At 39.8% G+C, this 13,037-nt stretch overlaps 1 protein-coding gene across 1 annotated transcript; it reads right to left on the bottom strand.

Moving 5' to 3' along the window:
• Window positions 1-2,250: 2,250 nt before the first annotated feature.
• Window positions 2,251-12,363, bottom strand: LOC119411250 (4F2 cell-surface antigen heavy chain). Its single transcript, XM_037678184.1, has 9 exons — window positions 12,239-12,363; window positions 8,037-8,415; window positions 5,134-5,298; window positions 4,971-5,059; window positions 4,817-4,894; window positions 4,666-4,721; window positions 4,386-4,581; window positions 4,199-4,306; window positions 2,251-2,702 (listed from the first exon to the last, which is right to left on the bottom strand). Exons 1-9 carry the CDS (start codon window positions 12,275-12,277, stop codon window positions 2,337-2,339), a joined length of 1,476 nt encoding a protein of 491 aa, XP_037534112.1. The 5' UTR covers window positions 12,278-12,363; the 3' UTR covers window positions 2,251-2,336.
• Between the last annotated feature and the right edge of the window lie 674 nt (window positions 12,364-13,037).

Genomic DNA, 13,037 nt, shown 5'->3' with positions numbered 1-13,037 from the left:
GACAATCTAAGCATTAAACATGTTTTTATTCTTTGTTAACTATTACACAGAATAATAAATAAAATAATAAATAATAATAATAATAATAATAAAATAATAAAAATAAAAAGAATAATAATAAAAAGAGGGACTGCGATGAGGTAGAGGTAGGGCAGCCGACTGGGGACCAGAAAGCCTTGGTTCAACTCCAAGCCATACCCACATGCCGTGGTGTCTCTGAGCAAGACACTCAATAACTGCTCGCTGGGCGCTCAGTAGCTGCCCACTGCTCCACCTGGGTGCCTCCCAGGTGCAATGGGTTAAATGCAGAGAACTAATTTCGTCATTGTATGGGAACATAATGATGACAACACACAGCACTTACTTAATACACTATCTGCAGAAACTGTTTTAACTTTTAACACCAGTTGCCATCTGTAGCAACTTTTTCTACCTTTAGCAAATGGCTGCTTGCCCTTAGCCTGGGTTCTGTTAATGTTTCTTACTCATGAGGGAGTTTTTCCTTTCCACTGTTGCCTTCATGCTTTCTCTAGATGAGAGTTCTGCGATGGAGTTAAACTCAAAGCAGTCTGCTAATGTCAAATTATTATTTTTATATCTGTTCAGTGGCCGGAGACGACTTCTGTTGTACAAAGTAACTTGGCGCTTTGAATTGAGCTTAGATTATTTTTAGCGTCTGTCACATTTATCATGAGTTGCTACTTCTAGAAGATTATCATTAGTATCTTGCAATTTTTAGCTTCTCATGCTATTTTTTTTTAAAATGTTGTAGTATTATGGATGTATATCTTAGTCTTTACACATGCATCCATCCATCTATTACTTTTACCCACTTCTTCCATTCCGGGTCAGTGGGAGTCACTGGTGCCCATATGCAGCAGTCACTGTGCGAGAGGCGAGGGACATCCTGGACAGGTCTCCAGTCCATCACAGGGCCACAGAGACAAACAAAACAAACAACCATTCATTCCCTCACTGACACCTAGGGACAATTTAGAATTACCAATCAGCCTAACATGCATGTTTTTGGTCTGTGGGAGGAAACCGGAGTACCCGGAGAAAACCCGCGCATGCACAGAGAGAACATGCAAGCTCCACTTAGAAAAGATCCAGACTGGGAATTGATGCGACGACCTTCTTGCCGAGTGGCGGCAGCTCAACCAACTGCACCATGGTGCCCATTAAATGCAATTTTTATCATCTGATGCCATCTTTAGCATCAGTTACTACTAGCAAGTATTCTGTCACCAGGAAGATGTTAATAAGCTGCAGTACAGGATGAGATTCTTCTGTCTTTGAGTGGCTGAAGGTGGTGAAACATTAAACATATTTACTGAAATGTGTAGAATAGGATTAGGGCAATTTTTGTCTTCCTAATCCTTTTCCGTAGAAATTACATTGACTATGTGACTAATAAAACCTTTAGAAGCAAAACTTTGCAGGTTAAAACAAATGATGGCTCAGATATTTAGCTAGTGATCAATACTCAAAGGACAAAAAGAGCACAATTAATTTGTGAACCATCTTAAACTTGTAAGACAATATTGAGAGCAAAAACAGTTAAAGGTCTATATACAGTAATATCACGTTTCCTGGCAGCTTTGAAGAGTTAAAATAAGATCATATTGTCCGTTGAAATATAACCGAGTTATGCACATTTTGGTCAAAAGATGAAAGTAATCAGCTGCTGGCATTTAAAGTGTGGATACTTAATTAAAATCCACCCAGTGGTTCATGAGATATTTTGCTAATAGTGTTGAATAACAGTTAAAGTTGTTCAAAACAAGTTCACGTGATGTGCTAGTTCCGAGTATGTGTTGGGGTCTTGTCCACGACTTCACCTGATTTTAGCTCAATATATGAAAAACTTGAGTTATATTCACTTTTGTGTTGGCTCAGTTTAATTATTAGCTGCAGCAGACATCTTGAATTGGGTTGACTTCACAAGATTATCAGTTGTAGCTGTGGATCTAAACTGGTGCTGCAGCGTCACCCTGTGGGGGACTAATGTAAATGTCCAAAATACATCTGCTCCTTAAAGGAACACTGGTTGTTTTCAGGACTCCCTTCGGTTTTCAGACAGAAAACATGCTTTTTTTTTTTAAAGCATCATAATTGAGACACAGAGCAGACTAACTGGAACCGATTTTGTTTCTACATGCAGTAGAAATAGTCTAAATCACACTCATTCCATAAATATATGGACTTTAAACTATGGCTCAGTATAAAGGACCAGCCAGGAAGTGATGCAACAAAATCATTTTATTTTCAACACTTATTTTTAAAATTGTTCACACGCTCCCGACTTTGAGAAGATGGCTGATTGGTCGGCGGCTCTACGCGTAGCTTCCAGCCTGAAACAGTTTGATGACGACGGCTTCGTGGGGCTGCAGGGTCATGGAGTACAGAGACGTCATGCCCAGGCGGTTCATCCCCGTGCTGGCAACAAACATCCCCTTTTCAGGCAGACTCTGGGTCCAAGCAGAGTCCAGAGGGTGAGGCTCGGGTCCGAGGTTGAGCAGAACGAGGAAATGAACGCAGCCCCAGGAGCGCAGGAAGGCCAGGACGAGAGGAGAAGAAGCGTTGGAGGAGGTGTTGAAGGAGAGGAAGGTGAAGTTGCCATACAGAAGAGCTTCTTCTCTGTTCTTTGAGCGGCTCAGAGTGGTGAAGAGCGTGACGGCTGAACGGTGCGTCCTCTCGTCCTGAAGATGGGAGTGTCAGGGAACACGGGAGCGTTAAATACCACTAGAAGAAAACTGCATGTTTACAAAACTGAAATGTGGTGAAAAATGTGAAACTAAACTTGTTAAGCTGCAGAACAGAAGGCTAAATTAGCTTCTTTTTTTTTTTTTTTAAAGTGGAATTAAAAAAAAAAAAAAGTATGTTGAAGCAGATTTTGAAGAAAATGTTTTTGAAGGAATTAAAAGCTCTTAATGTATATAAGGATTTTCGATTGAGCTGAACAGTTTGAAATGTGAAAGGTTTAAAGACAAAATGCATCATGTGGATGTAGTTTAAGTCCAAATAAAGAATAAGCTGAATCAGCGCTCACACAACCAAACCAGAGCGTCTCGTTTGGTTGAAATAATAAACAAGCCTGAACCGTTCTACAGCATTAGCTGGCTGTGTGATGCGTTCGAGGCTCAAAATCTCGTACAGTCGACCCCTATCGGACGCCTGCCAAGCTTCTGATTTCTGGACATCAACCTTTTTTCTGTAACCCCACCTCTGAGTATTAGTATAGTAATGAATCCTTGTTGGTTCTGACTAACCCACTGAGTTCTGGATGGATCCAAACTAAATCAACAATCCCACTCAGGACTCTGCTCTCACAGTGATGTCACTACTCTCCATCCATCCCAATCCTCTACTGGAAGAAGTGAGCTTAACCATAGGATCATGTCCCCCAATCTAAGCTCTGAAACGTGATTTATTTTTTATTTTTTTTGGAACTCTTCAAGCTCCCAGTCCTTCCACAGCCATCAACTCGTCCTCTTCCTCTTCAGAGCGTTTCCACAGACGTCTGCTGACTTCCACCAGCCTTTTCAAAATAAAACTTATTGAACATGTTGTGTCTGGTTCAATTTTCAGGGTCTCCACTAAATTCATTACAGGGAAAGGTTTGTAGGAGTGATGGATGGATGGATGGATGGATGGAGTGATGGATGGATGTAATAGAACTAATATAATGTCACCATTTTGCAGATTTTCACCTATCGCAGGAGTCTCTGGAATATAATCCCTGCAATAAGTGAAGGCTTTTGGAATGTTGACTCCCAGGCAGGGGCAGCACGGTGGTGCAGTTGGTAGAGCTGCTACCTCTCAGTGAGCAGGTCGCCCCGGTTCAAATCCCGGCCAGGGGCCTTGCTGGGTGGAGTTTGCATGTTCTCTCCGTACATGCGTGGGTTTTCTCCAGGTACTCCAGTTTCCTCCCACAGACCAAAAACATGCATGTTAGGCTGATTGGTAACTCTAAATTGTCTCTAGGTGTGAGTGAGAGACTGAATGGTTGTTTGTCTCATTTGTCTCTGCGTGTCCCTGTGATGGACTGGAGACCTGTCCAGGGTGTACCCCGCCTCTCAAACAGTGATTGCTGAACATGGACACCAGTGACCCGAAAAGGAAGAAGCGGGTAAAAGATAATGGATGGATGGATGGATGGATGGATGGATGGATGGACTCCCAGCCAAGACTTCACCTGTGTTTGTTCAGTCGTCTCCTGAGACTGGAAAGCAGGTGATCCTGGAAGAGTCATCACCAGCACCAGCAGTATCTGCTGCAGATCCTGAGATGCTTCTCCTTCAACCTGCCAGAAACACTGCAGGTGACCTGACAAATCTTCACACCTTCCTGACAGAAACTGCTGTTAGCAGAACGAGTCTTACGCTCCAGCTCGGCCATGCAGCTTCCCGTTTGAGTTGCACCCGCGTCTCTAGAGCCTCGGCTACTTCTGCAGCCGACAGGAGGTGACGAGACTTTGGTAAGACGGCCCTCATGACCACATTAATGAGCGTGATGTTGCCGTAGGTCGAGACGTTTAGTGGATGCAGAACGTCTGTAGTCTGCTTTACCACCAAAATCCTGAAGAGACATGGGCAGGAACAATTTGTCAGCATTTTACCAGATTAAAGCAAAAGTTTGGTTTTATTTGGAAATAACTTGCACCTTTCGTTATGATAAGGGCTGAATTCATCAAGGACACCTCTCCACTCCAGCAGAGTCTGAAATTTATGTTTTTTTTAATAAAAGGTGAAAATTTAGCAAACGGGAAATACTTTAAGTAAATTAAACTTTTGTGTACATAATTAATATTTACCTCTACTGAATAAACTGCATCTGTATCACAGATTACAAAACCTGCTACGCCTTGCTCCAACCAGAACCGCAAAGCATGCTGGGAAAATAAATAAATAAACTGAATCAACAACTCAGTCTCAGTTTTAACGGCTTTTTACCAGAAAGAGTTTTACCTTTTCTGCAGCAGAATGGTTTGAGTTTCCTGTTTCTTCCTGAAGTTCAGACAAATTTACATTACAGAGGTCCAACACCACCCTGAGATCTGAAAGTCCAAATTACTGTTAATCCAAGAAAAATCCAGACGTAGAGCATTTAACAAAGGAGCGCTGTCCTCACCTAACTCCTTACACTCTGTGAGCAGATGCTGGATCTGAGCCAGAGCTTCCAGGTTTTCACTGGGGGTAGTGGCATTTTCCACTGGTGGTTTTTTATGAAACACCTCCTCCAGGATTACAGCTCCGATGCCCACAGACCTGAGGTGGGGCAGGCGCTTGCACGCCGCTTATGAGAAAAACAAAGTCACTAAACTTTAATCAGAAGGTAACGAGCTCTGCTTGCACAACTATTCTTTTTGTTAACAGTCACTTCTTAGTAAACTGTCTACATTTTATTTTTTCACAATTAATGTTTTGAGTGGCATTTTAAAAAAGTAATCTTTAATGCATCACGTCATTTACCCTGTGCCGCTTAAAGTTTTTTTTGTTTTTTTTTCTAATGTGCCAATGCACATTTATCTAGTGCATTTGTTCAAGAGTTGCTCTTATTGTGTGAATGTTTATGAAGCGTTCACACTATTGTGATCCATTTTTCTTATGCATATTTTTCAGCAGCTTTCTCGTTCCACAATTTGTGCCATTTCAATAATCATCGAAACATTCAACTCATTCAGGAGAAGGGTGCTCTGACTTATGGTATTGGTGCAACTTTAACTTTTTTATAAATATATATATATACTTTTCTAACACTTTTGTCTCTCGGGAAATGAACTGAGCTCATTTTACATCCTTCAGTTCTTTAGATCTGTTTACAACCTTTTTTTGCTCCTTTCACATTTAATCCCAGTTCAGCTTCTTTCAGCTTCCTTGTGTAAATTTAAACTTTTCCAGCTACTTTAAGTTCAGCTGTTTGCGATCCTTTTAGATTCTGCCAACTACAACATTTTTGTGCTTTTTCTAACTTCTTTCTACTAATTTCATTTTATTGTGCTCTTTTCAGCTTATTTATGCACATTTCAGCTTTTTCTACTATTTCAGCTATTATTTAGCAGTTTTTATGCTAATTTTATTCATGCCTTTTTGGCTAATTCCACATTTTGTACTCATTTCAACTTTTTTCAACCTAACATAATTCAGCAAAAATGTGCTCTCCACTTCTGATAATTTTGACTTTTTTCAGCTTTTTTAAATTACTTTCAAGCTGTTTATTGCCAATTTCAGCTTTTTTTCCCAGATAATTTCCGCATTTTTGTGCTCAATTCTGCTTCTTTAAGGCCAATTCGGCAAACAAGTTATTTTTGCCTTCTTGCGCTAATTAAAACTCATTCTATGTTTTCAGCTTCTTTTAATCATTTTTAGCTCATTTCAGCCGTTTTTAGATCAATTCAAGTTTTTCGTGGTAATTTCTGCTACTTTCAGCCTCTCTCTCTTCTATAATAAAGCTCTTTATGTTCCTTTCAGCTTTTTTCTGCTAGTTTCAGCTTTTTCTGCTATTTCAGCTACTTTTAGCCGTTCTGTGATAAATTTAGCCTTTTCAGCTAATTCCACATTTTTTGAGCCCTTAGCTCTTTCAACTTCCTTCTGGTAGTGTAAGCTTCTTTCTACCTTTACAGTTAATTAGCTTCTTTTTGTTGTTGTTGCTAATTTCAGCTTATTTAGCTAATTTCCTAATTTTTGTGCTCATTTAAACTTAATTCAGCAAATATGAGTTCTTTCTGCTTTCTTCTGCTAACTTAGGCTTGTTCTTCCATTTCAGCACGTTTATACCTAATTTCAGCAGGTTCTTCAGCAATTAGAATTCACACTGCATTTTCACAGAAAATGCAGTTTCTCTAGCCATTTAGTGCATTTGTTCAAGAGTTGCTCTAATACTTATTAGATTAATATCGTCTGTGCTGCCAATAAACTGTAATTCAGTCAAGGACTTGCCTATTCAGTTCTGACGTTTTTAGTATTAGAAAATAAAAAACTGAGTTCACCGAGTCCTAGCATGAAGTAAATTCTGTCCTTGGATGAACAGTATGAAAATGACTCGTGCTGGCAACGTGCGTCTGAGCGCAGTCTGCAGTGCAACATAAGTGAAAATCTTTCTGCTCTGCCTTGCCATCATAGTTTTGTTTTTTTTAACCAGTAAGTCTTTCGAAATAACAATTCTTTGTCTTAAAACCCTTATAATTTCCATTTTCTCTGCCAGGAAATCCCTTCATATAAGATTTGGTATAATTGGTGAAGTTTGTGGATTCCCATTTAAATATATGGCTGGAATTCACAATGCCATCATTCAAGAACTCTCAATGTTGCTGCCAAGAGAGAAATCACCAGATTTTAACTAACTACCCACCATTTTGATGCTTGTAAGAATTAGAAAATAATTAACTGTGGAAAAACAAACGGGTCATAAACTTGTTCCCCTTTATTTAAAAGCATAGAAGCAACGAGGAGGAAACTCCACCTTTAGCAGCATTATCTTGAAGTAATCATCTCCTGTGTGGGTTTATCTCTTGTATCACTTTGAAAGGGGATTTTGGCCCCTCTCTTCTACAGTCATGGCTTCTGACCAGTGAGGTTTAAGATTCAATAGCAGGACTTTGACAGGACCAAGGTCTGGACTTTGACTGTCATCACAAACATCTGGATTGTTTTCTAATCTGGGTGTTGTGGATTTGCTGCCATGTTTGGAGATTATTGTCAAGTCTTGTGATTCATAAACATGTCCAAATCATTCACAGTAATGATCAAAAGTTAATGTTTTTTTAAGACAACTTCTACACCTTTTACTGGTTTGTGCAAAAGAGCCAGCTCCAGAAACTATGATACGGTTTTCACGTTTCTTTTGTAAACTGAAGCCTGTTTTTTTATTTATTTATTTTTTTACTTGACACATTCACGAATTATGCTTATAACTTTTTTGTGTGTGCGAAAAATTAGTCAGCAAGTTGCGTTTCAGTTTGGCTTTTGTTTGAAAAGTGCGACACAAATAAAGTTTAATTGAATCGAACGTTCATTTTTTTTTCCCTCACTCACCATTGATGACCTCTGACCTCTCGGCCTCCGTACCCACGTCCGGCTCTGCCCGGAGACGGTAAAACAGGCATTTCTGCCACCACTTGAGACACGTCGGAACCGGCCGCGGACTCATCACGACGATGGTGAGCGCGACAGCGAGCAAGGACACCCAGGAGATCCAGAACAGCAGCACCAGGGACTGGCGGATCTTCCTCCAGCCGGGACCTCCCGCCGCGGCCCGCAGCTCCTGCTGGTCCAGGGGCCGCCACGCGTAGACTGGCTCCGAGGGCAGCAGAGGCGTCGTCTCCGAGGCTTCCTCGCCGTTGGACAGCCCGGCGGCTCCCGACACCGGGCCGTAGCAGGAGTCCTTCACGTTCAGAGGCATGTCGGCCGGCGGCTACAGGTAGGCAAACCACAGCGTCACCTGGTTCCCACAGGTGTTTCCATCTGTTAAATCAACCGCCGTGGCAGCATGATGATCACGTGACTCACAGAACGTCCCCTGTATGTTAAAACTTCAGGGGCGCGACCAAGTGGGGGCACTGGTCCTATCTTAAATAATGGTTCCCCACCCGCAGCCTATGACGGAGCTTTAGGGCCACGCTAAGAAAAAGAATAAAAAATTAAGTCATACAATTACGAGAAGTCATAGTATTACGAGAATAAAGTCGAATAAAGTCTTAATATTACGAGAATAAAGTCATACAAGACTTTTTTTTTTTTAAACAGGTGTCCATATTTATTTATTTATTTTTGAGTTGGATCCACGACTCGATCTGTCAATCAATCCAGTAGGCGTATCAGCAAATATATTCGTAATATTATCCGAACTCCGACACGATAAAGCAGGGTTTACCGCATTTTAACTTTGGTAAAATGAAGAATGTTTGTTAAACTTTTTTGTTATTGACGCTTACTCAAAACGTGTTTCAATACTGCCGCCTGCTGTTGTGTTTTTTTTTGTGTGCGTTTGTTTCTTTTTTCATTTAATGTGTTTGTCTTTTTTATATATGTATTTCTCAATTTTCATAATGTTGTAAACCCCCCCCCCCCCAGCTTGTAAACTGTAGTTATGACACCCTTCACGTGCTTTCTATTTTGTAGTGTTCTGTAGTTCTGTGTGTTCATTAATTTAAAAAAAATAAAGTATGCTGCTTCTGGGATGCAAATATGTGACGTCATTACGTAACGACTTTTTTGTTTTTGTTTGAAAACGGAGCTCGGTGAGAGAAACTGTGTAATCTGTTAGCATCAGATTATTATCAATATCAGGACTTTGAACCTGCTTACAGTAAGGTGGTACGCTCCAGCTCTGCAGGTGAGGAGCATTTAGCTTCGGATTGGTCATTTGCTGACACGCCTACTGGATTGATTGACAGGTTGATTCGTAAAGACAGCTGTAAACAAAAAGTCTCGTACGACTTTATTCTTGCAATTTTATGGCTTTAAAAACAAATTCTTAGCATGGCAATGTAATTTTATTTAATTTATTTTGTGTGTGACCCTAAAGCTCCGTCGTACGCCCAGACTTTTGCTTGGTGTGTATTTTTAATTTCCCCATAATAAGGATTAATAACATCGTAACACTAAAAACAAGCAATATGTTTGAGCAATTAGGAATTAAAAATATAAATATGAATCTTATCTAAAAAAAAAAAAAAACAATGAAAACTTCTAGTCTCCCGAATAAGGAAAAGTGATCTAAAATTAAATTACCTCATTGTTATGATACAAAATTTCAGAAGTTATATTCATAATATTTTTATATACCGGTATTTTTTTTAATATGCATTTAGCTTTTTGTGACTTTATTCCCAGTTTTAGATATTTTTAAAACTCCTTTTTTGTTCACAAAAGAACAACAACAAAATAAAATAAACATGCTTATCCATCCATCCATTATCTTTACCCACTTCTTCCATTTTGGGCCACGGGGGTCGCCGGTGCCCATGTCCAGCAATCACTGTGCGAGGGGCGGGGTACACCCTGGACAGGTCACAAATCCATCACAGGGACACATAGAGACAAACGAGACAAACAACCATTCACTCTCTCACTCACACCTAGAGACAATTTAGAGTTACCAATCAGTCTAACATGCATGTTTTTGGTCTGTGGGAGAAAACCGGAGTACCCGGAGAAAACCCACGTATGCACGGAGAGAACATACAAACTCCACCCAGAAAGACCCCCAGTCCAACCGGGGATTGAACCCATGACCTTCTTGCTGTGAGGCAACAGTGCTACCACAGTAGGCATAAAAACAGTCTATCTGTGGTCCAGACACATACATTTACAGAGTAACACGCAGTTGTTTGTCCGATAAGACGGCAACAAACAAACTGTTGTGCGAATGTAGTTCTTTGTCACTGTTGATATGAGTTGTGTGGGCCTAAACAATAATGAGATTGAGGCTAGCCATTCCTAACTTGTATATTTGCCTCTTTTTCCACCTTCAGTGCTTTAGGACTTATGTAACATCTGATAAGGAACAATATAATGCGGATTTTTAAGTAGACCCACACCAGCTCAGCGCCTCTCACCATGGACAACTTGAGAGTGGAATAATGACATGACATGGGCTGTCTGGTTCTCAAAATGGCAGACAGTGATGTGAGCTCTTTAGCACAGCATGTTTTAGCACAAAACTTTTAATAAAAAATCAGTAAACAAGTTCTCAGCATTGTTTTGCAGAGAAAAACAACTTTTTACACAAAGTCACGGGTTGCATCTGTGAATTTTGGAGCTCGACCAGATGATTTATGCCCGAGGTCGGCCTGTTAGCTTAGCTCGTAGCTTAGCTTTTCAGCTTAGCTGCTTTTAACGATCCAAAAACGCGATTTTGGATCGTTAAAACTGATGTTAAAGAGAAATGGAGGGGTCAGTGAAGAACACCAGCGTTGAGCTGTGTCTTCAGTAGAAAGAGAGACATGAAAAAACGACAAAGCCGGTAAATGAAAACGAGGTCGATAATTTTCATATTATTATGCGATTTAACTGATTTATTGTTTATCTTAGCAGGCCTATGGATGGATGGAAGAATAGGCTTGTATTATTATTTTTTGTTGTTGTTGTTGTTGTTGATTACCATCACTTTTCTGATCACATTTAATACTCACAGAGCTCAAAGATTCTTAAAGTTGTTTTTGTGTGTCAAAGCAGACGCACAGAAGAGTATCTGGAAAATATTTAAATTACTTCTTAATTTATAGGGACTTTACAGGAGAGCACAATAAGGTTTAATTTTACTTCAAAAAAAGAAACACTGATGTGCGTTGCATCTGTCGTGACTAAAACAATCGTCAAACTCTTCATTTACAACAGCACTAGTTCATTCAGCGTTCGTTACTTTGAAAACAGCCTCTTCTTTCACCAGAACGCTGTGAAATGTTCCGAAAAATGTCGGCACCAACTCGACACATCTGGCAAGTTCAGGTTCAAAAACATGACCTTCACGATGATGTGACGCAACGCGAGCGCCACATCTCTGAACAACGCACAAACTCAGGCAGTACTCACGTTCTCTCTGTCCAAAAGACCCTCGTTTCTTCTTCTTGTAATTGCGTTTCGTGTTTTTCTCGTTTCGTCTTTCTGGTTATCGACGTGAAGCGTTTGCAGCTGAGCGCGGCCGTCTGAGTTGTTCGTTTGAGGGATCTGACATGTCAGGATGTTAGAAGGACATGGGGGGGAGCGGTCTCGGTCAATTATTACAGAGGTGCAGAGCCTCACCACACCACTGCAACACATTCTGCAGAGCCCATGACTGCTAAACATAGATTCACAAAGACTTTCAGGATTGGCTCGCAAGTAGAACATTTTGTTTTGTTTGTTATACGTAACTCGTCATCTATTGCTACGATCTCTTCTCCATCTCTTTAGTGTTCTGTTTTGCAGTTTTTACACGTTGTCCGACTGTGTGACTGTTTTTAAAATTAAGTTCAAAAGCCGTGATATTTGGTAAAAATATGGGATTTTTCAGTGTTTTTAATCGTTTTTTTTCCTCCCCAACACAATTTCTACACGTTTGAATGATCGTTTGTTGTTTATTCAAACTCATGGGGATGTTCAGAATATGTCAGTACAGCTCGTTTACATACGATCCAGCTTTTACTTTAAAGTTCGCCACAGCCTAATCTCCTCCTCCTCCAGAATGACTCTGCTTCAGTCAAGATCTTCACAGCTTTTAGTTGTTTCTTTTAAGAAGAAGAGAAGAATTTTACCTTTTTTCCTTTAGGACCTGATGTCTCTGATCCCATCATTCTCCCTCTGACTCTGTTTACATCAGGGGATACTTTTAACCGACTCGATATTCGTCATGCATCAAGTCAGTCCAAAGTTTGCCTGTCAATGTTCAAATGTAAACAAAGGACTCGTAATTGTTGGCAACAAAATGTATCTGCTGCTTTAACTCATTTATTTCAAATTATGCAGTAGATCTTTGGTAGGTAATGTGTAATTAGTGGTTATTATTTTATCGTAGATGATATAAATGTACAAAAAAAAATCAAAGGTGCTTGTTTTTGTCTGTATTTTTCAGCTTCTAAGATGAACTGATTTCTTAGGTCAGGTTTTCTTTTTCTTATACTTTGATGTTTTATTTCATTATTTATTTTTTCAAATAGTTTAATTAACTAGAATTCAGAGAAGTCACATTTAACCTAGAATTTTAATGATTTTAGATTATTGTACAAAGTCACTAATCTATGATTATTTTGAGATTGCATTGTAACTAGTACAATATTTTTATTTTTAATATGAAACCACAGTTTGTTTTGTGCAAATTTGTTGTTCAACTCCACCCTTCTCTTCTTCCTCCATCTGCCTCCCGTGTGCTTCTTCTTTTTGTGTTTCTGCTTTTCGTCTCTTGCGCTGTGTGCTGATGTGATTTCAATAACTCTCCCCCAACCTTATCAGCTTTGCTCCCTGACATTGTGTAAAGTAATTATTTGCTGAGATAAACAGCATTCTCTAAAAAGACTGTGTCATCACAGATTAAAATGTATGAAAAATGCTTGGTCA

The sequence above is a fragment of the Nematolebias whitei genome, chromosome 6 (assembly GCF_014905685.2).
Source record: "Nematolebias whitei isolate Nwh7 chromosome 6, NemWhi1, whole genome shotgun sequence".
NCBI classification, from domain to species: domain Eukaryota; kingdom Metazoa; phylum Chordata; class Actinopteri; order Cyprinodontiformes; family Rivulidae; genus Nematolebias; species Nematolebias whitei.
The sequence above is the reverse complement of the archived record's forward strand: the minus strand, read 5'-3'. Positions and strand labels throughout refer to the sequence as shown.

Coding starts and splice junctions, on each gene's coding strand:
- LOC119411250 (XM_037678184.1), bottom strand. CDS start 12,277: ATGATGGGATCAGAGACATCAGGTCCTAAAGGAAAAAAG. Junction 5,299..8,036: donor GAGGTCAGAGGTCATCAATG/GTGAGTGAGGGA, acceptor TTTTCTCATAAG/CGGCGTGCAAGCGCCTGCCC. Junction 4,582..4,665: donor AGCCCTTATCATAACGAAAG/GTGCAAGTTATT, acceptor ATGTCTCTTCAG/GATTTTGGTGGTAAAGCAGA.